Below are 27,802 nucleotides of genomic sequence, written 5' to 3' on the forward strand. Positions count from 1 at the left end.
TTTCTTTTGCAGTGAGGAGACCTTGTCAGTAGCCTTGCCAATATTTTGTCTTTTGCCTCTTTAAGAGGAAGAATACCAAATTTTTGTCATTGTTTATGATCTTGTATTTCATATTAGTTGACTGTTAATAAAGTAAAAAAGTTAGCTTTTAAGAACATAGATTGTAGGTGTACAAATTAAATCACCTTTTGGTGTGATTTGGATGCCATTTTCTTTCTGTGCTTCACCCGTCATGAGACGATGATGTGCAAATCACTTGACTACTGCTTCCAGTGTTCAGTCTTACAGCTGAGGCTAGACTTTTTATGTTTTGCAGGGTACTTTTACATACAAACAGTACTGTCACACAGTCCCCCAAAAGGCAGGTACTTGTAGCTCCATTTCACAGATAAGTTCTATGTGTAACGTAGATTATATGATGTCATCAGCCCCTTAATGCTGGTGAATAGTAGTTTCATTTGGAACCCAGAGGTCATGAATGCGGAATGGAGTGTGCTTTCCATTCTGTCCTACTTGCTTCACGTGGCAGGTGCTCTGTAGAAACACTGCTAAGTTTCCATTCTCTCATCAGCCATTTCTCTTCACGGAGGATTGTCTAGATCTGCACTATCTGCTATGGTGGCCTCTATACATGTGGCTCTTTAAATTTAATTGAAATTAAAAATTCCAGCTTCCTAGCTGTAGTAACCACAATTCAGACCCTCTTTAGCCACATGTGGCTGGTGGCATTTTGGACAGTGAAGTTATAAAAATCTCCAATCCATCATTGTAGAAATTTCTATTGAACAGTGCTGGTACAGACATTTGGCTGTATCATTCTCGAGAAACTGAGAAGAATTCTTGGGCTACAAGTATTTTTAAAAAGGTTGTTTATTTATTTATATTTCAAGAGAGAAAAAAGGGAGGAAAGGGAGGGAAACATGATGTGTATGAGAAACAGCTATCGGTTGGCCCTGTCACACCCTCAGCTGAGGACCCGGCCTGCAACCCAGGCATGCGCCCTAATCAGGAATCAAACCGATAACCCTTTGGTCCATAGTCCAGTGCTCAATCCACTGAGCCACACCACCCCCAAGGCCAGTATTTTTTATTTCTATCCAAATAGATTTGGATTTCCCTTCCTTAGGTTGCCTTTGGAGTATGTAGCTTTCATGCCCTTCTTTGATTTGAACAAGCTGATCAAAAACCCAGCCAGATTATACAGTTTGGTTAAATTTGTAGTAAGGGATGACAGAGCACTGGAAAGAGAATCACATGATTTTGGTTCTAGGACTAGGTGTGTTACTGACGAGTTTGGGAATATGCCTGAAGCCATTGAGTAATTTGTTAAATATGAGGTGCTTACACCAGATACTATTTATTTCATAATTCTCTGATGGGAAATGGGGGTGGGAAAATGGAGGCAACCATACTTGAACAACAATAAAAAAATAAAATCAATAAAAGTATGTATTGTCAAGTGAGGATTTAAAAAAAAACAACAAAATTTGATCAGAGTTGGAGATTCTGCGTTTTGAATATTGACAGTTCAGAGCTGAAGAAGACAGCTAAGTATTTGTTCTCAAAGTACATAATGCATTTTAGAGGACAGCCACCTCCCACCATTTTATAAGGTTTTTAAAATAAGAATTCTATGATAACCATCTTGTGTGATGTTATGAAAATTTCCCAAGTGAGAATTTAAAGATCGTATTGCAGTAGTTTTGAGGAACTGATTAGAGAAAATAGGTGTTTGCCAAATGCCCTGTGTCCCTTAACAGTTAAAATATTATGCAGTTTGCCTCTGCTGTTTTTATTTACAAACAAACACGGAGCACTTAATGTGGGAGATCAACGGACTGTGAAAACACTTGCTTTGATAGGGTAAGTAATAGAGTTGTTAATTTTCTTCATTCACTGCTAATTCCAGGAGGAGGTTACCCTGTAGTCTCATAAAAGTAGCAGATGTGAATTTAGAACTCTCTCCAGTGTTATTAAGGTGTATTATGAATAATTACAGGGGCAAATTTTGCATCTTATATTAAAATGCCAAAGGCACTGAATTATACATATGCCCTCTGTGTTTAAATAGAACACCACAGATTAGCACATATACAGTGTAAGTGCTAATTCAGGTTTATGGTTGCCCCTTGAGGAGTAATATGTTCTGAATTCCAAAGAACAGTTTATAAATCTTCTAGTTTATACAGTAATCTTTTGCTGTTGTTGTTGTCACCCAAGGACAAGCTTATTGATTTAGAAAGAGGGGAAGGGAGGGAGAGAGAGGAGAGAAACATTGTTGGTTGTCTCTGGTATGTGTGCCCAGACCGGGGATGGAACCCGCAATCTAGGCAGGAACCCTGACCAGGAATCGAACTGTAGCCTTTTGGTTTGTAGAACGACACCCCAACCAACTGAGCCACACCGACTAGGGCTATACAGTAATCTTAAGTGCTGTCTTTATGACAAACTTATCCATCCCCCGGTGGAACACCACTCAAAGCCCAAAATTTGGGAATTAGAAAAATGCAAGGCTTTTTAATAGGGCTAAAAAAATAATGCAGATTACTTAATTTTTCTGGTACCTAATACTTGAAGTCTCTATTGCCATTATAAAATATATTTGAAGATCAGCAGTTAGTGTAATACTTCTTGTAATATATTGACTATATGACACTTTTTTTATACCAACCTGAGAACATGCTTATTGATTTTAGAAAGAAGGGGAGGGAGGGAGAGAGAAAGGGAGAGAAACATCTGTGTGAGAGAGAAACATTGATCGGTTGCCTCTTACACATGCCCTGACCTGGAATTGAACCCGTGACTTTTTTTGGTTTATGGAACAGCCACTCCAACTAACTGAGCCACACAGGCCAGGGAGACACTAATAAAAGTTTACTGTTGCAACAATGGTTTCTTGTTTTTCTGTTTTGTTTGTTTTTAAATGGGCCAGAAAGGCAGATAAAAGTATCATCACTTTAAGATAGAGTAGATCTCTAACTTCTAAAAATGCTTTCTAATTTGAGAATATCACTGTTATAAAAATATAAGTGATCTCATAAGTGATTACTTCTAATGAATTCTAGGTCCTAAATTTGATAGAACTACAGTTAGAAGAGAGGATTTTTAACTTTCTAAAGCAAATTTTATTGAACAAAAGAACTTAAGTAACAAGTTTAATGGCATTAAGTAATATGTTCTGTTTTAGGAGGGAAGTTCCACTTAAATTTTCCAAGTTTGGGGATGGGGGCAAAAAATAATAATAACAAATTTTTTCCAAGTCTTAATCAAAATCTTCTCTTATGGATTAACCCATTTTTTTCCAGGGTGAATGTAGAGGAGGACATGTAAATTTATTTTAGACAAATTTCAGTGAGGGTTACCTTGCTTGACTGTTACTTAAGTTTTAGCCCCTGTAATATACCAGAAGTTTTGTGAAATATGAGAAATATTAAGTTACTAGTCTCAGACATACCCTCCTGCTGTATTCTTTTAGAAGTAAACCTCTCTAGAAGTGATTTTTAATGGATATCACTTTGGATTGGTTAACACTAATGTTAATAGATTACATCTTAGTGGAACTAAGGATTGAATCTTTGGGGAACTAAGTGTGAAATACAGGTAACTCATTCACTACCCATGTGCCAGCTCTTAGGAGATTACTTTCCTCTTCTGTACTTAACTAGCATGGTTTGCCTAATTTAACACCTCTTGAAATAGTAACTGGCATGTTCAATTGGAAGTTAAAAGCCTATGAAATCACAGATTGTAGAGTACTGCCAGTAATAACTTCTTTAACCATGTTGATATATTTTAGTGATTAAAAGCACAAATTCTAGATCCAGAATCCCTAAGGTGAAATCCTCATTCTGCCACCAGGCAAGTTACTTATCTTCTCTGTGCCACAGTTTCTACATCTGTTCAAATGAGTAATAATACCTACATCATTGGGTTATTGTGAAGTTTAAATGATTTCATGAAAGTAAAGCTCTTAGAATAAGTATTTTAAAATGTCAGCTGTTATTTTTACAGTCCTGAAGTGTCTGGATAAAGAAAGCTTGTATTCAGGGTTCGCTTTTATTTTTGTAAATTCAGAAGTCATACAGCTAAATAAAGGGAGTTTCCCAGTGATAAGCTCTGAAACTTTTTACCTCCGTGGTGTTTTCACTGCTCTCCCAGAGAGGTTACGCTCAGTTAGCAAGACTGGTTTTAGAAATTGTCAGGTTTTTTTTAATCAAGGAAAACACCATGGATTTTTTCATTTATTTACTTAAGCGTTTCCATGAAGTGTTTGCAATATAAACACTGCAGTATTGTGTTAATGCATGAGAACCAAAAAGTGGAGCTGGCTAATCTGTTTTCACTTGATAAGCTGAATGAAGCAGAAAATAAATGGCACAAATGAGTGAAACAATAAATTCAAATTTAGATTACCATGTTACTGGGATAGTAGATAAACATTGGGATATAGGAGTTTTACTATTCTATTAAGATTTTGGTTGAACATTATTATATCCACATATATAATACTTTTGTGTAGTATAAATTAAATTTTATTGCATTTACAATGTGGCCACTATAAAAATTATCTTGTATTTAGTTAAATGACTAACTTAAATACTGTCATTTAACTTAATAAGCATAGAAATGTTTTAATGAAGTATATCTTTAATTATCATTTCATTTCCAATTTACTAATTTAGATTTTATATGTAAAATGAAATTGAAACTTAACTTTAATGTCTTGTTTTCATTAGCCAAATTATGGTGGGAACTGCTCTAAGTATGTTTGCTGTTGAGTGTAATTTTATGAGACAAATTTGTCTTCAAAGGTATATTTAGTTAGAATGACTTACAGATTTAATAGTAGTAATAACTTTACATTAAGATTATAAAACAGTTTTATTTTTGTTAATTTATTTGATAGTCACAACATGTTTTTAAAGATAGCTAGGGCAGGTGTTCTTATTAATTCTGTTTTACTGGTGATTAGTTAGAGATCAGAGAAGCTGAGAATTTTGTAATAGGGTCATTTTCAAGGAAATGTGGGGAATCAAGCACTGGAACTCAAGTTTCTTGATCCAAATCTATTGTTTTCTATGATACCAAGTAGCCACTTAACCTTTCTTTTGTACTGGGGAAGCATAGACAGTCACCCCTCATGTGCTTTGCCCATTGCTGCAACCGTGGTGTTGTGTAGGGGTGGAGATGAGAATATTTAGTGTTGGCAAAGGTGCTACTTAAACTCCTTAAACGTTTTTAAAAATGTTACATTTTCAGCTTAAGAGGCCTTGTGCCTCATAAAAAGAATTTGAGGTACCTTTATTCTTTTATAAGGGAAAAGAGAACATTTGGTAAAAATGGAACAGACTTTTTAGCACTTAAAACATAATTAAGGGCATGCTATAATTTATAAGACCCAGGTGAAGTATTATCAAAATATAGTAATGTGCTACTAGTTGATGCTTCTACTAAAAAGTAGAGGAAAGTTTATGAATCTTTGTAATGGTATTTTCTTTAGCTGTTGTGTTCATTTTTATTGATTTATAGGCTTCAGAAGTGTGTTCCATCACAGGAAATTGGAATTATTATAGGGTAATTGAGGTACTTCTGAAATTTCGTACTAAATATAACTCAGTTACTGTTTTTCAGTATTTTGGAACAACTTCAATATATGTTTATAAGGGCTTCCTTATAGGAAAAAAAGAACTTCAAGTTGGTAAAACATTTATGCTGATTGCTATTGAAATGTTTTTCAGGGTGTTTCATTTTGTTTTTTTAAAGAAAAAACGTAACATGGAATCTCAGGACCCCTTACAATGTTAAAAATTATGAGGGTCTCGAAGCATGTCTGTTTATGTGGGTTGTATCTGTTACTGTATACTGTGTTAGAAATTAAAATTTAAAAAATTGAAAACCATGTAATAATTTTGAAATATATTCATTTTAACATCTATTTAATTTCTTTAACTCTGAGAAGACCAGAATTTATTACTTTGATTTATTTAGGCATTTAAGCCATTAATATTTTGTAGTTCTTGCTTAATACCCAACACTAATTTTGAATATTGATGGTTGTTGACACTCAAAAATCCAGCTCTTTTGGCCTGAGACTTCAAGATAAGGCAAAAGTAGTCTCTAAGTATGTTAATATCTGTCCCTATCTATTAAATACCTAAATAGGACTAAAGTATCCTATAAGTATATTAATATGAAATATCAGAGTGAGGGATAGAAATGACTGGCTTTCTTTTCTCTTTTAAAACTAACATAGGTTTCAAAAAGAGTACAGTACAACTTTATGGTACTAGGAAATCACAAAACCTTGTGTTTGATAAGTAGGCAGAAGTATTATCATAAACTAGCTTTATGTGGTTATAGGCCAAACAAAAATAGATTTTGCAGTATCAAAACAGGAGGGAAATGTAATTATTATATCTCAAAGCCAGTTAAATTTTATTGTTTTCCAGAAGTTTCTTTTATCTCAAAGATATGAGGTTTAATTTCAGTCCTAACAGGTGTTATTGACCTGTTTCTGCTGCTGCATAAACTAATAAGAACGATAGCAGGTATTTATGGAGGGTTTACTGTGTTCCAGCCACTGTTCTAAGTACTTTATGTGTTTTAACTTATTTAATCCAACAAACCCTATGAAGAGCTATCAGGAAACTAAGGCACAGAGAAGCTAATTAAATGGTCCGAGGCCTCTCTGCCATGGAGTCGGAATTCAGATTCAGGCAGTCTGCTTTTAGAGGTTTTGCCTTCCATCAGCCACTAAGCTGTATTGCCTCAACTAAGTGAACCAACTGAACTAACATCTGCAATTATAAAATAAACAAAATGGATATTGATCATATATTTAATTAAGATAATTTATAATTTAATTATTATGTAGCTAGGTGCATACATGTCGCTAGGAATTAAAAAAATATAAATGAATTCCTAATTATAAAAATAATATATATGAGAAAAATTTTAATAGTACATAAAATTTCTAAAATCTTTTGCCCATTTTTGTTTCATTTTTAAAATAGGCTATTTTTAGAATAATTTTAGATTTACAGAAAAATTGAGAAGATAGTACAGACTTCCCACACTCTGATACCCAGTGTTTCTATTTATTAACATCTTACATTGGTAAGGTGCATTTGTTAGTGAACTGGTATTTATAATAATGATACATTATTAATGAAAGTCCATAGTTTATTCAGATTTACATCATTGTCCCTAATAGTCCCTAATATCTCTCCCAGGATCCTATTATGCTGTATTTAATCATCATGTCTCCTTAGGCCCTCCTTGGTTGTGACAGTTTTTCAGACTTTCCTGATTATTTTTATGACCTCGATAATGTAAGGGGCATTGGCTAGGTATTTTGTAGGATGTGTCTAGATTAGAATTTGTCTGATGTTTTTCCCCTGATTAGACTGGGGTTATGGGAATCGGAGGAAGAGAACACTATAAAGTGTCATTTTTATCACATCATATCAAGAGTACTACTCATATGAACATGATTTCTCACTGTTAATGTTGACTGTGGTCGACCATCTTATAGCAGTTGTGAAGCTTCTCTGCTGTAAAATTACCCTTTTTGTCTTCCCTTGACACTGCACTCTTCAAAAGGCAGTCACTGTGCACGCGCTTCTCCTTGAGGACAAGATATCTGCCTCAGTCATTTGGAATTCTTCCATCCAAGAGATTTTTTTTCCATTTATTTATTCAATCACTTATTTGTATCAGTATGGACTCATGGATATTCACTTTATACTTTGGGTTATAATCTAGTATTACTTTATTTGTTGCTCAAATTGTTCCGCCTTTGGCCATGGTGTGCATTCTTGGCATAACTCTTCAACACAACGGTTTGTTTCTTTAGAGCTCTTACTTTCTTGCACTACAAAGATGCTCCTAACTCATCTTATGTATTTCCTGCCCCGGTCCTAGAGTCAGCCATTTCTCTAAGGAGCCGCGGTTCCTTTTATTGGAGAATGGCATTAGAAATGAAGATCAGGGTGCTAGGTATGTTCATTGTTATTGGAGTGTCATTTCTTTTAGGCCCTCTCAGCTGACAGAGCAAAGAAATAGATGTGTGTACACTAACCTGTAAACTAACACATATCTATAAGTATTTCTGGATATAGCCACCTGTATCTATATTAAGCTAAACATGAATTCTTACTGAAGTGTCCAAATCTAATTATCACCATGTGTCATTAGAGCCTTTTCCCCTTGCTTAATTGTAAATTCCACCCCAAAAGTGAGATACTCAGCTCCCACCATCCTCCATCCATGTGTTCAGTTCGTTCAGTTCCAGTACACATGGAGAGCAGAATCGTAACGGTTAACCCAAATCTTCAATGAAAACACTTGATTGGCTACAGTACAGTATTTATATGCATTTCTTTGCTCTCTTATAGACTCTATTCATTTTCAAGGCTACGTAGGCTAGCAGTCAATCCCCTGTATTTTTTTTTTCTATTAAAATTTGTTGGTTGAATTAGATTTGTTCCTGAAGGCACTCTGCTCTCTCTGCTTCCATCACTGCTATTTTTCTGTGCCTCTTAGAATTAGAATACTCTTTGCTTTGCTATACACAGTTCCCAGCCTTGCCTGCTCTTATCCTACATATTTCTCTCTTGATAATGCTGTTGATGAATGGAATATTTGATGGGTGATGGTAGAATTTCTTGTTTTTGTTTTTCTTTCTAGTGATCATCTTTTAACATTTCTGAAATTAATGATATAATTATAATTTTTTGGTCATTTTTTTAAAGCTGTTTTGATAGGGAAGCAGTTTAACATTAAGACCATGCCTTCTAGAATTGTGCTTTGTGATTTACATTCCGGTTTCACAGTTTAGTAACTTGGTGAATTTAGGTGTGCCTCAGTGTTCTCATGTGTACAATAGAGATTTTAAAATTATCTACCTACCAATGTGAAAGCTAAGTGAGATAATATCATTTAAATACTTTTAACAGTGCCTAGCACATAGGAAGCACTTAATAAATGTTAACTATTATAAAACACTAGTGTTCTGTAAGGTTATAGAAAGGAAAATTACCTCAGGCTGTTGTATTTAAGGTGCTTGTCTTTTCAGACTTTGGCGCGTTATTTCAGGGGTTTTAAAAGTTAGGGGTGATTTTACTTTTCGGTTCGCCTGGGGTGGCAACCCAGGAGCACGCCTGTGAGTGTTGCTGTTGTGGTCTGAGTGGTGCCCCGCCTGCGCTGGCCAGCGTACTCGGGTTTGAGTGATAAATTACATATTCTTGATCTTTGGTTAATATATCAGACACTGTAGGACTCTAACTCTGTTACCACATGTATTAAAAAGTATATTAGAATAAAAACACTAAGACAGGAAACACCTTGTAAAGTTTTCTGAAGCAATCTGGAGAGCATAGTTACGGAAAATTGAAGAGGGTAGTGCTAAGTTCCAAGAAACTTGAAATCCTTAATGAATTAAAATGATTAAAGTTTTTTTCTATACACATAAATCGTATATAATTGCAGTGGTGAGAGTAGAAGTGAACACATAGTAGGCAAAAATTATGGAGCCAAGGCTTGTACTTGAAATGTGCTTCAGAATGACCTTTCATAATTTAGAATCCTGAAACTTGGTTTTGCAATCAATTTTAATTTTTTTCCTTTTTAAGACTGTTTTCAAGAAGTCGTTTATATACGCCTGGATGAACTTCTTCGTGTTTTAAAGTCTGTTGTGAATAAACATCAGAACCTCAATTCTGTTGATCTTCAAAATGCTGCAGAAAGTCTTACTGCAAAAGTGAAAGGTAAGAAAGATACATTGAAAGTGGGTTGGTGAGGGCAAAAAGACCCAAGTGATACGTTTTCATTCATGATCACTATAGCGCCATCTTCTCTCATGGCACTGATGTGATGTATGTCAATAGGGGCTGTGTGTACTTCACTATTTAATATTCCTGCTGTCATGCCTAAAATTCTTCCTTCTAAAAATAAAAACTTTATTTGGTAGAAAACACTAAAAACATTAAATAAAATAAACTAAACAACTGATATTTAAAATTTTTGAGTTGTTTGAAAGGGAGGCTATTGGTGTATAAAATTGTTGTTTTGTGAAGATGATTGGTACTAGAAGATGGTCATTCATAGTGACTCAGCTTAAACTAGGGAATCCAGTGGAGAAAGAGGAGGCTTAGATAGGAAATGATTTAAGGTATGAAAAATGAAACTAAAATTGTAAAATAAGTTTACCATGTATGTATACATATATATAGTGTGTGTGTAAAACATGTGCTAAAAGAATCAAGAATTGCAACATTATTATCTATGGAAATGACTCGCCACCCCCAAATAGTAGAATGTGTTATTCTGGGCTGCAATATATAGGAAGGACTGAGGATGAAGTGAGTATTGGAGAAGGAATGAGACTGGAGGCACAGAGTTTATTTAGGAGATTGTTAGGAATAATAAACAAAATGAGGGCTGACAGTCTGATCTAAGGCAGAAGGGAGATGTGGGAAAAGTCAAATGTGGTTGTTAAAAAGAGGGGATGGATGTTAGTTTGATAAGACATACCACAAGCTGGATATTAAGGGCTAAATTAAAGTTTGGAGTTGAAGATGTGGACTTGAGAGTTGCTGGTGTGTAAGTGGTGATGGAAGACGGTGACGCCAGTACAGGGTGTGCAGAATAAAGAGAGGACTGACATGAGATCCCAGAGACAGACAGGTACTACCTGGGAAGTAAGGAGATGGTTTGGAGAAAGATGAAATTTTAAAGTGCAAGGTGCTAAGGAGGACCTTCAGTGTAAATGTCACTGATAGGTAATATGAATTCAAGTAATCTAACTATAAAAAGTTAGATTTCCTTACTTTTCAACCCCCTGGGGGTTGAGTAAGGAAAGGAAAGGTTAGACTTACTTGTGGAGCAGAATTACCTATCCTGCCTCTCCAAGGTCAAGTAGGCATTTACTTTCTGGGCTAGAGGGCCCTGTTGGGGGCTGTGATATAGGGTACATGTACCAGAACTCTGGATGTTGAAAAACATGATATAATTGGTGAACACACTCGTAGATAGAGAGGGCAAATGGCAAGTGTCAAGGGATGAGGCAGGAAGAGCAAAGAATCTTTTCCATAAAGCATAGTTCATTTACTTAAGAACTTCCTCCTCTACTTTTGACATAAATGTATTGGTGCCGTTATTTTTTTCTGTATTTCATGCACTGAAAAAAAAAAGTAGATGGATTTAAATAGGAAAAATGAATGACTTCTGTTGGAACTTTAAAAAATTTGCTTAGTAGCTAAATTTGTTTTTTAAATAGACTGTTTATAAGGGCCATTTAACTTAACTTAGGGAAATTTGTGTCTATAGATAGTAAAATTTCCATGCTTGGAAATAGCAGCCACAGTTCACGCAATTGTTGTCAGTAGCTATTGTGTGCAGTCAGGATGTCCTGGGGAAGGAGTGTGCCTGTGCACAGCTGATGTCCACATTCCAGGAGCAGACCTGAAGAAGGTGGCCTCTCAGCTGCATTGAAGATCTTTTTTATTTTATTTTTTTTGTTTCGAGGTAAAGCAGTCTTTTGAATATTATTTCCCTTTATGGCTGTCTTTACCCTTGGGGTTATTGTTAGGATTTATTTTGTATTGGATGAAATTTAAAAGATTACTTTGTTGAGAGACTTACTCTGGTTCAATAGGATTCCATGCAACTGGACACTGGAAAACTTTAAAAATTGTGTTTTCTTTGGTATTGAGTATGTTTTTAAATACACACCCCACCTCTGACACATGCACACCCTTTATTCTTGAGGTCATCTAAAAATACCGCTGATATCCAAGGTGAAAAACATTCAGTGACCTAAAAATATTGAGGTTAAATCAGGGCTTATTTCATTCTTTCATTTAATGATAATTTAGTTTTCAAACCCTGGAAAAGCAAGGGTGAGGTAGAAACCATTTTTGAATTTTGTTCTGGGGCATTTCCTCAGTGTTTTGCATAAGCCATCTACTTTAATATTTTCAAAAATCTATAAAGGTACATTTTTTATTTCTATTTTAAAGAGGAAAACGTAAAGAAAAAAGTATTGTAGGATCAGGAAGTTTCTGAATGTGGAGATTATCTTGTCTTAACCCCCTGATTACATTTAGAAAACAACCATGACCCTGTTTTGGAGGTCTTAACTGTCAAATGCATTTTGCAAATATATACTACACTGCTAAAAAATTATGCATAAATACAGAATAACTGTAGAATCAGGTATAATCTTGTTTGTTTTACAAGAGGTTTGAATGCATGGAATTTATCCACTTCTAAGCATGATAAGTGAGAAATTGGAACCTCACTTCTCTCATTTTTTATTTTAAATGTGAAATTTACTTTTTAATAACTTTGAATGAAAAATCCTTACTTTTCCTCATTCATTCTAGTAGTGATTTGTATTTTTTGTGTCTCCTGTTTCCAAGCAGGAAGCTCAGTCTGACAAAATATTTAGAATCTGGTAAGAGAGATACAGCCTATTTTTGAAGTAGATAAAGGTCCCTTCAACATGCAGTAATTTATCATGTACTTATTTTTTTTCATTGATATTTACAGTTATTTTGGTCTCATTTGTAATACAAGTTAAATCTCATTTATAATGTAAATTAAAAGGATTACTTAGGTTTTTCATGATCTGTGTTTGGCCTGTAATTGACAAATGAAAAGGAAGGTCTAGTAAACATCCAAAATTATAGAAGCCTCATGTTTTATTTCTGTTTTGAAAAATTAATTTTTTAATAGGCAACTCATTGACACAGTTGATCATGGAAATGGTGTAAAAGAGCATTCAGTGGTGAATACGTGCCTTCCACCCAATCCTTTTCCTAAATAAGCAACAGCTGTTACTGGGTATTTGTGTATCTTATTATGCATATGCAAGCAAATACAATATGTTCTCTTTTTTATCCTCCTTTTTGCACAAATGGTATCATCCTTCTTGCTCATTGTTTTGAGTTATCTGTTCATAAAAGGTTTTCTTATTCTTTTGTTTTATTTGCTTTATTTTTCCAAAGCTGCATGATAATCCATTATAGTGGTGTACTATAATTTATTTTACCAGTTCACCACTAATACATGTTTGGATTGTTCCCAGTCTTTTTCAAACAATGCTTCAATGAATACGTATGTAAATTCTTAGATGGGCAGTTACTCGACCAGAGAGCATGTGCATTTATATTTTGGGTATTGCCACATGCCCTCTGTAGAGGTTTGCCCTTCTGATAGCAGTGCTGAAAACCCTGATCTTCTGCACCTTGGCCAGCAGAGCTTTGTTCTCTGATCTTTGTGTATACAGGTATAGTAAAAATTGGTATCTCAGTGTGGATTCAATTTGCATTTTTCTCATTTTGAGTGCAGTTTAGGATTGTTTTATATGTTTCAGATCCATTTGTACATCCTTTTATGTGAATTGACCCTTTACCTGTCTACAAGTAAAATTAGTTCTAATCTTTGGTATAAGTTGCAGGTTTTCTTTTGTTTGTTTTTTGTATCTATTTCTGGTCTGTTATGTGTCCCACTGATGTATTTAGTCATGTGCCAGTACCACACTGCCTTTATTGTAGTTCAACAGTATGTTTTAGTATCTGGTAAAAGTAGTTCCTCTTTCTATTCTTTTTTGTTCAGGATTTATTTTTCCATCAAGATATTTGAATTGGCTTGTGTAGTTCAAAAAAATATCTTGGTATTTTGAGAGTGACTTGAGTTAAATTTATAAATTAAGGAGAATTTATATACTTAGCATTTCTGTCTGAGAATACAGTACATGTATTTCAGATTGTCTTTTATGTTTTTGAAACAACTTAAAGTTTTCATTTTGTAAAGCTTGTGGCTTTTCCCCGCTTAGCATTTTTTCTCTATGCAAATGGTGAAATTTTTCTTTCATTATATCTTCTATTTCAATGATTTTCAAGTTAGTGCACCATGACCAGCATTTTTAAAGTATGAAAGAGACTAGAAAGAAAAATGAAAATGCAGTATTCATTAAATAAGACTTAAGGATGTTTCAAAACTCTATGGGTGTTACATAACCAGTTGCTATTATGTGTGCATGGTATACTCTGTCATGGTGTAAAATGTTTGTCTTACTGAAGGTTGTGATCAAAAAAGTTTGAAAGTTGCTATTCTAATTGGTTGTATGTGATTTCTTAAAGACATTCTTAGTGTGTCTTAGTGTGTACTGTTGAGACTTAATAGGGAACCCAAGGGAGAAAATTATTTGAACCTGGAACAAAATTTTGATGAAATTTTGAAGAGGGACTAATAGCAAGGCACAGGTAGAGACAGACCCCAGTGAACAGGTGGTTATGTAGGCCAGACTAGGGGTACAGTGTGGCTTTTTGATCTAAGTCAGTGCTTATGGGAATGAAAAGGAAGAAGAAACTTGTTTTAGAGGAATTTTGAAAGCTAAGCTATTGAACTAAGGAATGTATGGAAAAGAGTAGTTTTGAGGGGCAGAGTAGAAGGGAAGATAAAGTACAATTTAGTACATGTTGAGTTTGCATTGCTGGTGGGCGAAGATTGGGAAGAGGGGGAAGGAATATATCAAAGAGACCATTGGAAAGGTGGGTCTGGAGCCCCAAGGTTAAAATTAGACAGGTACAGGTAGTTTAAGAATTCATTTCTTTGAAGGTATGAGAGTGAACAAGGTTCTGTGGGGATAATGTATAGGATGAGTGGAATGACTGTCTGAAGTACAGGTTGTCTACAGATGTAGAATGTGAGGACACTTATGTTTACTAATTACCAAGCTTTGTTTTCTCTGTTGTTCCTTTCCATGATATGCCATTGCACATATGAAGAAATCAAAGTTAGTTAATGTATCCAGAGTGACACAGAAAGTAGTAGAGGTCAGATTTGAACTTAAGTCTGAAACTCCGAAGCCTACCTTCTTCTAATTGCTATACCATGTTACTTCTTTTTTAAAAAATATATTTTATTGATTATGCCATTACAGGTGTCCTATTCCCCCCTTCATTCCCCTCCACCCAGCACACACCTCTCCCACCATCCCCCTCCCTTTTGTTTATGTCCATGTGTCACAAGTTCTTTAGATTCTGTATTTCTCACACTACTCTTGCCCTTCCCCTATTTTCTTCCCACTGTCTATGCTACTTACTCTCTGTACCTTCTCCCCCCTTCTCCTTCTCCCACTCCCCTGTTGCTAACCCTCCATGTGATCTTCATTTCTATGGTTCTGCTCCTGATCTAGCTGTCCTTTTAGTTTGCTTTTGTTTTAGGTGTGGTTGTTAATAATTGTGAGTTTGCTGTCCTTTCACTGTTCATATTTTTTAACTTCTTTTTCTTAGATAAGTCCCTTTAACATTTCATATAATAAGGGCTTGGTGATGATGAACTCCTTGAATTTGACCTTATCTGAGAAGCACTTTATCTGTCCTTCCATTCTAAATGAAAGCTTTGCTGGATAGAGCAATCTTGGTTGTAGGTCTTTGGATTTCCTGACTTGGAATACTTCTTTCCTGCCCCTTCTTGCCTGTAAGGTCTCTCTTGAGAAATCCGCTGACAGTCTGATGGGAACTCCTTTGTAGGTGACTGTCTCCTTATCTCTTGCTGCTTCTAGGATTCTTTCCTTCATTTTAATCTTGGCTAATGTAATTATGATGTGCCTTGGTGTGTTTCTTCTTGGGTCCAACTTCTTTGGGACTCTGAGCTTTCTGGACTTTGTGGAAGTCTATTTCCTTTGCCAGATTGGGAAAGTTCTCCTTTATTATTTGTTCAAATAAGTTTTCCACTTATTGCTGTTCCTCTTCCCCTTCTGGTACCCCTGTAATTTGAATGTTGGAACGTTTAAAGATGTCCTGAAGGATCCTAAGCCCCTCCTCATTTATTTGAGTTCTTGTTTCTTCATTCTTTTCTGTTTGGTCACTTTTTTCTTCCTTCTGGTTCACTCCCTCGATTTGAGTCCCAGTTTTTTTCCCATCACTATTGGTTTCCTGAGCATTTCTCTTCATTTCAATTAGTTTAGCCTTCACTTGTTCCTCTAATTTGTGACTAAAATCAACCAATTCTGTGAGCATCCTGATCACCAGTGTTTTAAACTGTGCATCTGAAAGGTCAGCTATCTCTTGGTCACTTAGATTTATTGGCTCTGGGGCTTTGAGCTGTTCTAGAGCCATGTTTTGGTCAGGTCGTGTCTGTTACATATGAGGAGAGGCACCTTAGATGTTCACCAGAGCAGGGCCACCCAAGTCACTGGGTTGTGACGCGGTATGTGGGAGTGGGGTCAGAGAGGGGGCAATGGTGTTAGCTCTGCTCTCTCAGATTTCTGTCCCCTCTGCTGCTTCCCACAAGCAAATTGGGCCCTTCTGGTTCTGGTTCCCACGCGTGTGGGCTTGTGCACCCTCCAGGACCCCGTGGGTCTCTCCAACGAACTCTCTGTGAGCTTCTCCCGGCACCTCAACCCCGAAAGTCTTTCCAATTGGTGCTTTTAGGCTCTAATTCCCGTCGCTGAGGCCTGGGGTTGAGCGGTCTTGTCTCCCTGATCGCTCCTTCACTTGGTTTATCTACGCTCGAATGTGTGACTGCGGTCAGCCGGCCACCTTGCACCCTCACTGGATCTGCCTGTTGCCACCCCACGCCCAGAATCCTGCCTGCGCTCCTGAGCTCCTGGGTCCCTCTGGCTGATCTTTCCTGCCCGACTCTGCTCCGCCGCTGACTCCGCCCCTCTTACTGGTCTTGATGAATGGTTAGTTGTTGTCGGACTTCTGTATAGTTCAATTTTCTGTGTTTTGGCTGCGTTTTTGTTACTAAAACTTTGTCATCTTTAAACTTGGTTGTGCGAGGAAGCACAGTGTTTCCACCTACGCCTTCATCTTGGGCGGAAGTGTTATCATGTTACTTCTAAGAGAGCAGAATACATCAAGATGGAAGGAAGTATAGTAATAATAGTTGACATTATTGAGGATGTACTTAATGTATGCCAGAAACTGCCAAGCTCTTTTCATGGATTATCTCATTAATCCTCAGCAAGTTTTGAGGTCAGTGTTGTGGTTATATCAGCTCCTGCTTTGCAGATAATGAAGCTGAAACAGAGAAGTTTGTCCAAGGTTATACACCTATTAAGTGGTAGAGTTGTTAAGCATTGCAGAATGGTCAAGTGGGGTGAAAATTTAGAAGAAAAAAGCCCTCCAAGCTTGACTGCTAGGAGGGTATTGTTGACAGTGTTATTTAGTGGTACTGAGTGAAAATATTAACTAACATTTATTGAGCATTTTCTGTGTCACAGGCTCTGTTCTAAGTTTATTCGATTTGTACAACAATTCGATCTGTATTTCAGTTCCTGAAATACAAATTATTATTCCCATTTTATAAATGAGAAAACGGAGGCACAGAGAAGTTAAGTTACTTAACCAAGTAAGAGACAGTCAGGGTTTAACCTAAGCAGACTGGCTTCAGGATGCATCATGTACCCAGGCAGCAAACTACTACCAGTGGGCTCAATCTGGACTGCTGCCTGTTTTTGTGAATAGTTACATTGGAACATACCCACTTTAGTCTATTTGTATATCGTTGTATCTCATTTGTTTAATTTTGGCTTCTCTAGGCAAAGTTGAATATTTGCAACAGACAGTATGGTCTGAAAAGTCTAAAATATTTATTATTTAACCTTTTACAAAAAAAGTTTTCTCCTTGATCATCAGTTAAACTGGATGAAAATCCAAATCCTGGGGAATTCAGTCATGACCTATTTATAGAGGGCAGGTAGTAAAGAAATGGTATGTTAGATTGGGTGGTAGCTGTAAGAAGAAATATGGTAAAATGACATTTTTTTCACATAGGAGAGATTTAAGTATGTTAGCAAAAGAAAAACAAGTGAAGTGAAGCTATAAGAGAGGAGTGATGGTGATAAAGATTTTTGGAGGGTGCAGAACAGAGTGGGAAGTTTATTGCTAGAAAGGAGCCAAGGACTTTTCTATGGAAAATTGAAAGGAGCAAAAGAGATAAAGGATATTAGAAATATAGGGATGTTTTGAAGTAGAGGCAAGGGCAGTAATTGGAATTGTCCTGAGATGACATAATCTCTTTCAGGTGGGGCTGAAGATTAGGGAGGATAGTGGTTGAAATAATTGTCTTTTCATTACTCAAAATTATTTTTAAAGGCTTTTTAAAAAGATTTTTAATTATTCATTTTTAGAGAGAGGGGCAGGAATGGAGAAAGGGAGAGAAACATCAGTGCGTAGTTGTTTCTCACATGCCCCCAACTGGGGACCCGGCTCACAACCCAGATGTGTACCCTGACTGGAAATTGAATGGCGACCCTCTGGTTTGCAGGCTGGCACTCAATCCACTGAGACACACCAGCCAGGGAAATTCTTTTTTTATTTCCCAGTCATGCTTAGTGCTATGAAAAAGCATATTTATAGGAAAGAGAGAATAAGTTTTTTTTTCTTTGCAGTCTAGCAGGTTAAAGTTTGGAAATAAGAGTAGGCTTTACATTTTTGCTCACATTATAAATTACTATTTAAAGTTTACTTTCCAATGAGATTTTAGAAATGGCTTTATTGAAGTATAACTGAAATTCAGTAAACTTAACAAATTGAAAGGGTACAGTTTGATCAGTTTCGACATGCAGATTCTTGTGAAACTGTCACAGTCCTCGTCCCTTCGGCCCTCCCCTCTGTGCCTCCCTGTCACCAGTTCCGATTAGTTGTGTTTCTTTTTCATTCTGTGGACAATTCTTCCTAATTACCCTTTTTCTTTCTTGATCCACAAGTTATTTAGAAGTGTGTTAATTAGTTTTCTAATATGTGGAGATTTTCCAGAGATTTTTCTCTCATTTCTAATTTAATTTTATCTAGTCACGGAGCATATTTTGCCTGACTTGAATCCTTTTAAACCCATCGAGATGTGTTTTGTGGACAATAATATGGTAAATATTCCCTGTTCACCTGAAGAGAAGGCATGTTGTTGTCATTGGAAGGGGTGTTCTGTAATTATCCAGCCAGTCAAGGTGGCTGATATTTGTACTGACTTTCCATTTACTTTTTCTGTCAGTGACTGAGAGAGTTATCAAAATCTTCGGCTCTTACTGTGAATTGGTCTGTTTCTCATTGTAGTTGTTAGTTTTTGCTTCAGGCATTTCGAATTTTTTACCAGGTGCCCTTTTTGGTAACCTGGCTTCTTCGTTACTATAAAGTGGTTACTGTAAAGTGACCTTCTTTATCCCTGGCAGTGTCCTTTGCTCAGAAATCCACTTTGTGTGATATCAGGCAGTAAGCAGGAAACTGGAGAGCTTCCCACGTTTGTTTCTTGTCTTTAGGGTTCTTGTCCTTTGTTGCTTGATAGCCAGTGTCTTGAAAACCCTATGATCTCATATGATTTGTTGTGGGTTTCTTTTAGTTGTTTCAGGCAGGAGTATAAGACCGTTTTCCATCTTGGCCAGAGCAGAAGTCCAAAAATACTTCAAAATTAGTTATGGTAACTAAGTTTTTCTTTTTGTTTGTATCTGGAATACTTAGAAGAATCAGATGAAAGGTATGGACTTTAGCCCTTCCTATCTACAAAGGCTTATGAATGTAAAATCTTCATCATACGTTTAGGATTTAATTCACTCCTGCTATAAGGGCTCTTTGCTTTCCAGCAAGTGTTTTCAACCCTAGTTACACATTAGGATCACCTGGGAAACTTCTAAATAAGTATGTGTGCCTCACCCAGACCTATAAAACCTGAGCCCTTGATGGTGGGACCCACACTTTGGTTTTAAAACTCCCTAGGTAATTCTGATGTGTTGCAAGCTTAAGAACAAGTATGTTTTAAGACAAAGAATGTTTTCCTCTCCACGTGGGTTCTCTGCCTTCCCTTTGGTGGCAAGGATCCCAGGAAAGGGAGGATACAAGAAGCCAGATGCTTCTTAAACTCAACCTGACTAGAATGGGTTACTTTGCAAAAACTGCCAATTCTGCCATCAGATTTTGTCCTAATAAATCATCTGGATTTTTAACAGAGATGCATAGAGAGAAGTTGTAATAAGAGGCCTTTTCAGTTATGTTTCACAATTTGCTTTAACAAAATGCAAAATGTTAGAATATCCCTATGATAAACAAAAGACAGATATCAATTAACATGGACCTCTGAGCCCAAGGACCTGTAAGAAATAAAGCTATAAATAAATAGGAATTCAAATTTTCTAAAACATTGGGTATTTTTATGTGGCATGCTTTGTATAGGCTTTATGCTCTGTCAAATGTATGTATGACTTCAATTATTGGTAATTCATAGTGAAAACTGTACTTCGTGTTGACGTAAGTAAGCCACAGGGTGTTCAGCTGTTTTTTAAAAGAATGCCATAAAACAATAAGCAAGAGGAAATAGCACAGAGTACTGTTAATGAGAGAAGTCTGGTGTAACGTGGACTCTGGGACCCCAAGACTGATTGATTGCACATTGAATCACTTCTTAGACGTGTCAGATTACATACTGCATGGCATAGTCAGTTGGGAATGCCAGCTACTTTTATGTAAGCTGATTCTTTTGTATGATTTTTTTGAATAAAAATAATTGAACATCATGTCCATTTTGTGTATTAAGTTGTTCATTTTCTGAATTTTCTGATGCTTGTTTAAGTGATGATAGATTTTGAAGCACTAAATGACTTTGTATAAATGTAGATTAAAATAGTTTGTCCATCATCGATTTTAACCAATCTTTCCCTATAGCTGTGAACTTCACAGTCGTTAATGAAGAAAACAAAAACGACCTCTTCCGAGAAGTATTTTCTTCAATGGAAACCTTGGCTTTTACTTTTGGACATTTGTAAGTAGAGTAGTGTCATTTAAAGAGTTTTGGGCCTAGGTACTGAATTATGAGAGTTATGTCACATAATTTAGTAAATAGATGTTAAGTATAGTATTAACCAATATTAAATATTGTCACATTGGGAAAACTGTATACTCTGTTTTTTTATTACTACATGTGAAAGTGTCTTTAGAACTGCTTAAAAGCAGCATTCATTTGCAAATGACTCTGATTTATGTGAATAGAGTCCTAGGAATTTATTTCTAAAGACCTTAACTGAAAAAAATGTATTCTGGATGACATGTTGAACGTAAATCTGTGACAGAGTGATGTAATGACTTGTCTTTTATTTGTTTCTTTTTTTAACCTCCCTGTATAGCCTGACAAACTTCCTTATGGGAGATGTAGGCAATGATTCGGTATTTCGACTGTCTATCTCTCAGGAAAGTAAGGTAGGCCAACTTTGTGAGAAAGCAAAAGGCTTTAATATTTTTAACTTAATGTTTTAATCATTTTCTAATCTTAATCTCAGCATTACTATTTCATAGTTTTTGAGTTTAGCAAGAAAAGCATACCAATTATATTTATATTAATATTAAACATATTTATATTAAATATGCTAATTTATGATCAGTTTCTGGAGCAAAAATGTAATCATACTTTTTAAGTAGAATTGTCATTTAACAGGACACATCTGGCCCTAACCAGTGTGGCCTAGTTGGTTGGAGCATCATCCAGTCACTAAAGGCCACCAGTTTGATTCCTGGTTGGGGCACAAACTCAGGTTTACCTCTTTAAAACCTGATCAGGATGCTTACAGGAAGGCAACCAATCAGCGTTTCTCTTACATCGATGTTCCCCACCCCTTTTTCTCTTTCTCTTTTTTTTCTTTCTCATTCAGCCTTCCTGTCTCTCTAAGGCAATGTAAAAAAGTCTTATAAAAACAATAAAAGAAAATATCTGATCATTTTAGTGTCTTAAGTAATGAATCCATATTATAAGGGCCAACATTTTAGAAAGTAATTCTTAACCATTTTTCTCTCTTGACATTGTCACAGATCATAAAGAATGGTGGAAGCTTAGAAAAATAATGCAAGAAGTAAAGAGGTGTTAATCTTCTCACAAATCAAAACACTCACTTAACAGACCTGTAGGTCTTCGGGCCCCCAAGAGCTAGCTCCCCTATAAGTATGTCAGAGGATGAAGGTTCTGATTCCTAGTTGGAAGAAAAATTGCTGTGAAATAATAGAACATAAGAGACAATTGTATATAGAATATTACTTTAAAGATTTATAGTTGCAGTATTTTCATTTAAATAATTTTTTTAACCAAATGCAAGATACTTAAAAAACTGCATTAGAAACATATGTTGATCATTTGCTATAAAGGATGATTAAATCCAAAAAAGATTTCAACAAATACTTAGAAATGTGCCACATATATAAAAACTGGAGTATTATATAAAAGTAATATAAAAGTTTCAGGTCTTTCTTAAAATGATAGAAAATATCGATGACTGCTTAAGGCATTTGTTATATGTACTGTTGAGGAAAGTATTGACTATTTCTAAAGACATCCATTAATGAATCAAGGAGGATAGTGTATAAACCATATCAGAATGCTGAAGAACTTTAAGATAGTTCAATATTCGTTATGATTTTTCTTCAGTATTATATTTTCAAATGCGTACTACTTCAGAAGATTGTAATAAAAATTGTGTCTGTGTGACAAGGCTCTGAACTGTTGAACTTTTTGGTGTGAATCATATTTTCTTTTCCTGTACCTATGTTATACATACATTTTATATTAATTCTAACAGAAAAATACCTTTCGCTTTCTTTTTTTCTTTTGCACCTTGTTTTTCTTTTTTGATTTACCCTATAGAGTGAAATAAAATTCATGATGATATACTAATAATAAAATACAGTTATTTTGTTTGATGAGTTTTAAAAACTATGTTTAAAATTAATAGATGTCATTTATTTAATAGAGTTTATTATTTATCTTGTGCTTTGTGAAGCCCATATTGTCTCAGTCCTTAAAATAGCCTGATGAAAGTAGTGTTCTTATCCTCATTTTGCAGATGGGCAAACCAAAGTTATGCGAGCTTAAATATGTAGGTCAGTGCATACAACTAATAGGTGATACACCTGGACTTCAAACCCATGTCTCTTTGATCCCCTTTGCATAAAATCCCTGCATACTCTATATTGTCCAACGAAATGGGTAAGATAATGTTTTTCTGCACTGTCCTCTAAGGTAGCCTCTTGCTACATATACCTCTTTAATTAAAATTAAAAATTTATTTCTCATTTACATTAGCCACTTTTCATATTCTCAGATAGCTACATGTAACCGGTAGCTGCCTTATTAGACAATGCAGATACAGAACATGTCCATCATTTTAGAAAGTTCTGTGCTATGCTTTTCAATAGGCATTCAGAGAAAATGCTTGTCATATAATAAAATGGTAAAAGAGACTGGCAGAGATAGGTCTTTATCTTCAACTTAGGTAGCAATCTATTTAGATTACTTCTTTAACTTCCTAACATTATTGAGGTCTGTGGAATTTAAGTTTTGCACAGATTCATTGATGTTAACTAATGCTGTTAGTAAACAATCTGATTCTTCATTCTTGGACCTTGAGAGCTGCTGTTGTAAAACTGCTCTATAATTCTTCTAAAATGTTCCTGCTTCTAAACAGTTCTCAGACCTTTTGAGTTCTAAATATTTAAATTTTTTTAGCAGGAATTATGTCAGAATAATAAATTAGAGTGAAAAAATACTGAAGCAAAGATTTGCTTGTTACTTTCTGCTCTAACCTTAAATTTGTTTTCTTTCATGTTGTAAGTCTTTTGAAAATGTTTCAATGGAACCAGTGGACTCATCCAATGAAAAAGGTAATGCTTAACATACTTTAAAACTTTGCCAAATTTTTTTCAGTCATCTTCAATAGATGTTTGAATTTTGATAAATGTTTTAGGTATGTCTTTGCTTAGTAAACTAATATATATTTATTTTAACATAAACTGATATGTAAAATGTTATGCATAAAACTGAAGGAAAAAACCGACTAGAGTAGATAATGTGATCATAGAGACTGATCAAGAACTATATTGAGCTTGTAACTTGATGAATAATAGAAATACATATTAAGATAAAAAATACATTGTATCTTCTCTGACCACAATGCTGTTAAACTAGAAATCAATAACAAGAATAACACTGAAAAACATGCAATGACAAGGAAGCTAAATAACATGTTATTAAACAATGAATGGGTCAACAACAAGGTCAGGGAAGAAATCAAAAGATACTTTGAAACACATGAAAATGAGGACACACCAGTCCAAAACCTGTGGGACACTGGGGAAGCAATCCTAAGAGGGAAATTCAGAGCATGACAGGCCTATCTCAAAAAACAAGAAAAAGCTCAAATAAACAATGGAGCTTCACAATCTTGGAGCTTGAAAAAGAACAACAAAGCCCAAAGTGAGTAGAAGGAAGGGAATAGTAAAGATTAGAGCAGAAATAAATGAAGTAGAGTGGGGGAAAAAGTTCACATTATACATGGCAAAATACAGCATCTCCCCAGACACGGGAAACACAAGAAAAAATAAACAAATAGAACTACATCAAACTAAAAAGGTTTTGCAAGGCAAAGGAAATCATCAACAAAATAAAAAGACAACCCACAGAATGGGAGAACATATTCACCAATACCTCTGACAGGGGGTTAATATCCAAAATTTATAAAGTACTTACAAAACTTAACACCATAAAAACAAACAACCAAATTAAAAAATGGGCAAATTACCTGAATAGACACTTCTCCAAAGAGGACATACAAATGGCCAAATAGACATATGAAATGATGTGCAACATCACTAATCATCAGAGAGTTGCCAATTAAAACCACAATGAGATGCCATCTCATACCTGTCAGAATGGCCGTCATCAATAAATCAAGAAGAAGTGCTAGGGAGGATGTGGAGAGAGGGACAGACACCCTGGGTACCCTTTTGCCCTATTGGTGGGAATACAGACTGTTGCAGCCACTATGGAAAAGAGTATGGAGATACCTCAAAAAGTTAAAAATGGATCTGCCTTTTGACCCAATAATTCCACTTCTGGGTGCATATCCAAAAGCACCCAAAACACTAATGAGAGATCATAAGCTGCCCTATGTTCATTGCAGTGTTATTTACAGTCTCCAAGATATGGAAGCAGCCTAAGTGGCCATCCATAGATGAGTGGATAAAACACTATGGGATATTTACCCAATGGAATTCTACTTGGCAGTAAAAATGAATAAAATTTTACCCTTTGCAACAGTATGGGTGAACCTAGAGGACATTAAGTTGAGTGAAATAAGCCAGAGAAAGACACATACTATGATTTCACTCATATGTGGAGTGTAATGAACAAGCTGAACTAACAAGCAAAACATAGACTCATAGATGGAGTTTGTGACTCCAGACTATAGACTCATAGACTCACTAGCTGCAGATGACAACTTAGTGGCAGGGGTGGTTAGGGGGTGAAGGGATTGTGCACAAAAGGAGAAGGACCTGTTGACATGGACAACAGTGCTGGGGGCAGGGTATAAAGAGACTAAATGGTAATGGAAAAAATAAAGTAAAGGTTAAATAAAATATTTAAAAAATTAGAAATACATTTTAATTTGAACTGTTTTAAATGTGACCCTTTAATTGTAAATTTGTTTCTTGTATTTTTTAAAGTGTCTTTCATTGAAGAACATCTCAGGTTTCAAATGTTCCTTCATTTAAGAGTTACATGGTCATATTTAATATGCTTACCTTAATATTTTTATTTTCAGGAAATTTTTCTCCTATAGAACTAGGCAGCTTGCTGTTAAAGAACACTGACTCTGTAGAATTGGCTTTGTCATATGTTAAAACATGGTCAAAATATACCAAGAATGTTGTGTCGTGGGTTGAAAAGAAGCTTAATTTGGGTAAGTAGTCCTTCAGGTCATCTGATTAACTTTGGATTGTAAGAACTGAATTATTTGAAATGCATTTGATACAGACTATGAGAAATGTGAGTCCAAATTAGTAGCTTGTTTTATTATAGTAAATCATTGTTCATTTTCTCTTCTTGAAATAAAGGACTCATCCAACAATAAATGTACTTATTGAATATTACGGTGGGGCAACCACTACATCTGAGGACACAAAGACAAATTGTGTACTGTGTTTGACTAAGGAAATTATGCTTTACTAGTGAAAAGAAATGGAATCAGATAATATGGCAAAAGGAGATAAAATCAACAATAAATGTATGAACAGAAGGTAGTGGAAACAAATAAGGAACATCTTAATAGCTAATGTTTTCCCAGTGTTTGTTGCTGACAAAATACTTTTATATCGATTTTCTCTTTTAATCCTTACCAGAACTCTGGAAAGTAGACAAGAATCATTATCCCCTTCTTTTACAGCTGACACAAGTAAGATAGGTAATCTGCTTAAAGTTAGATTGCAGATTTGCCTAAAATCACAAAGCAATAACTGGAAGAATATAGAATTTACTACAATATTTGCTTTCAATAAAGAATGCCCTTCAGAGAAATAGGCCTAGGTCCTCACTCCCCAGGTAAAGTCTAAACAAGTGTGTTTTGAAAAGTTCTAGTTGATTTTGACTAACATTTCCAATGAGAATCACAGCATCCCATACTTGTTTTATCTACTCATCTTCTGGTGGACACTTGGGCTGCTTCCATATCTTGGTGACTGTAAATAACACTGCAGTGAACATAGGAGTGCTTATGTTCTTTCAGATTAGTGTTTTGGGTTCCTTTGGATATATTTCCACAAGTGGAATTGTTGGGTCAAAAGGAAGATCCTTTTTTAATTTTTTGAGTTATCTCCATTCTCCTTTCCATAGTGGCTACACCAGTCTGCATTCCTTCCAACAGGGTATGAGGGTTCCAGTTTCTCCACATCTTTGTCAATAATTGTTTGTTGATTTATTGGAGGTGGCCATTCTGATGGGTGTGGGATGGTATCTCATTGTGGTTTTAATTTGCATTTTTCTGATGACTAGTGATGTTGCACATTTTTTCATATGTCAATTGGCCATCTGTATGTCCTCTTTGGAGAAGTGTCTATTCAGGTTATTTGCCCATTTTTTAATTGGGTTGTTCTTTTTTTTTTTGGTGTTGAGTTTTATAAGTTCTTTATAAATTTTGGACATTAACCCCTTATCACATGTATCAGGGTATATGTTCTCCCATTCTGTCGTTACATAATGGAATACTGCTCAGCCATGAAAACAGTTTTACTTTTTGTGACAGCAGGGATGGACCTAAAGAACATGGTATGTGAAGTAAGCCAGAGAAAGACAAATACCATATGATTTCCTTCATAATGTGGAATCTAATGAGCAAGCTGAACTAACAATGCAAATTGACAGACTCATAGATAAAGAACAGGATGACAGCTAAGGGAATAGAGAGTAGAAGGTAGAAGAACTGAGCAACAAGGAAAAAGGATTCCTGGACTCGGACAAGAGTGTGGTGGTTGCAGAAGGGGGAGGGAGAAGTGAGGGGACTAAACGGTAATGGCAAAAATACAATAACAAATAAAAGATTCATAGTGTCATATCATCATGTGGAGTAGTATTTGTGATCACTTATTAAATGGAGAATTAAAATAATTTTGGAGTGTGGAGGGGATAAATAAGTTATTTTTGTCTTCTGAGGCTTTCTGTGACCTTTTCAGAATTGGAGTCCAGTAGAAATATTGTCAAGTTGGCAGAGGCAACTAGAACTAACTTTGGACTACAGGTAAGTGTTCGATGAACAGCTAGGGCTCTACACCAAGAGATTATTCAGATGAGCTCCTGATAGTGCCTTGCAAAATCAGAAAACCTCTCAATTAACGTAGAGGAGAACTTAAATGCTTAACTTTTTATTAACAGAATAAAATCCTTTTACATTGACCTGGATACCCGTTATGAAAATAACCTGGGAAATTCACAGTTTTAAATGAATGTTATCTTATTAGATACTAGTTTTTCTAATTTTCTAATT

The 27,802-nt window shown here is 35.5% G+C and overlaps 1 protein-coding gene across 6 annotated transcripts in view; it reads left to right on the top strand.

The window, feature by feature from the left end:
* The window catches only part of ARHGAP29 (Rho GTPase activating protein 29), a 74,849-nt gene that overhangs the window by 21,220 nt on the left and 25,827 nt on the right, over positions 1–27,802 (top strand). For all 6 annotated transcript variants that reach the window (XM_053668222.1, XM_053668224.1, XM_053668226.1 and 3 more), the window contains 6 exons: positions 9,633–9,767; positions 20,670–20,766; positions 21,128–21,200; positions 23,600–23,648; positions 25,589–25,726; positions 27,492–27,556. In XM_053668222.1, the coding sequence (XP_053524197.1) occupies positions 9,633–9,767; positions 20,670–20,766; positions 21,128–21,200; positions 23,600–23,648; positions 25,589–25,726; positions 27,492–27,556 (557 nt within the window). The remainder of the gene's footprint in view (positions 1–9,632; positions 9,768–20,669; positions 20,767–21,127; positions 21,201–23,599; positions 23,649–25,588; positions 25,727–27,491; positions 27,557–27,802) is intronic.

This window comes from Artibeus jamaicensis, unplaced genomic scaffold, assembly GCF_021234435.1.
Source record: "Artibeus jamaicensis isolate MK-2021 breed Jamaican fruit bat unplaced genomic scaffold, CSHL_Jam_final contig_482, whole genome shotgun sequence".
Lineage (NCBI taxonomy): Eukaryota > Metazoa > Chordata > Mammalia > Chiroptera > Phyllostomidae > Artibeus > Artibeus jamaicensis.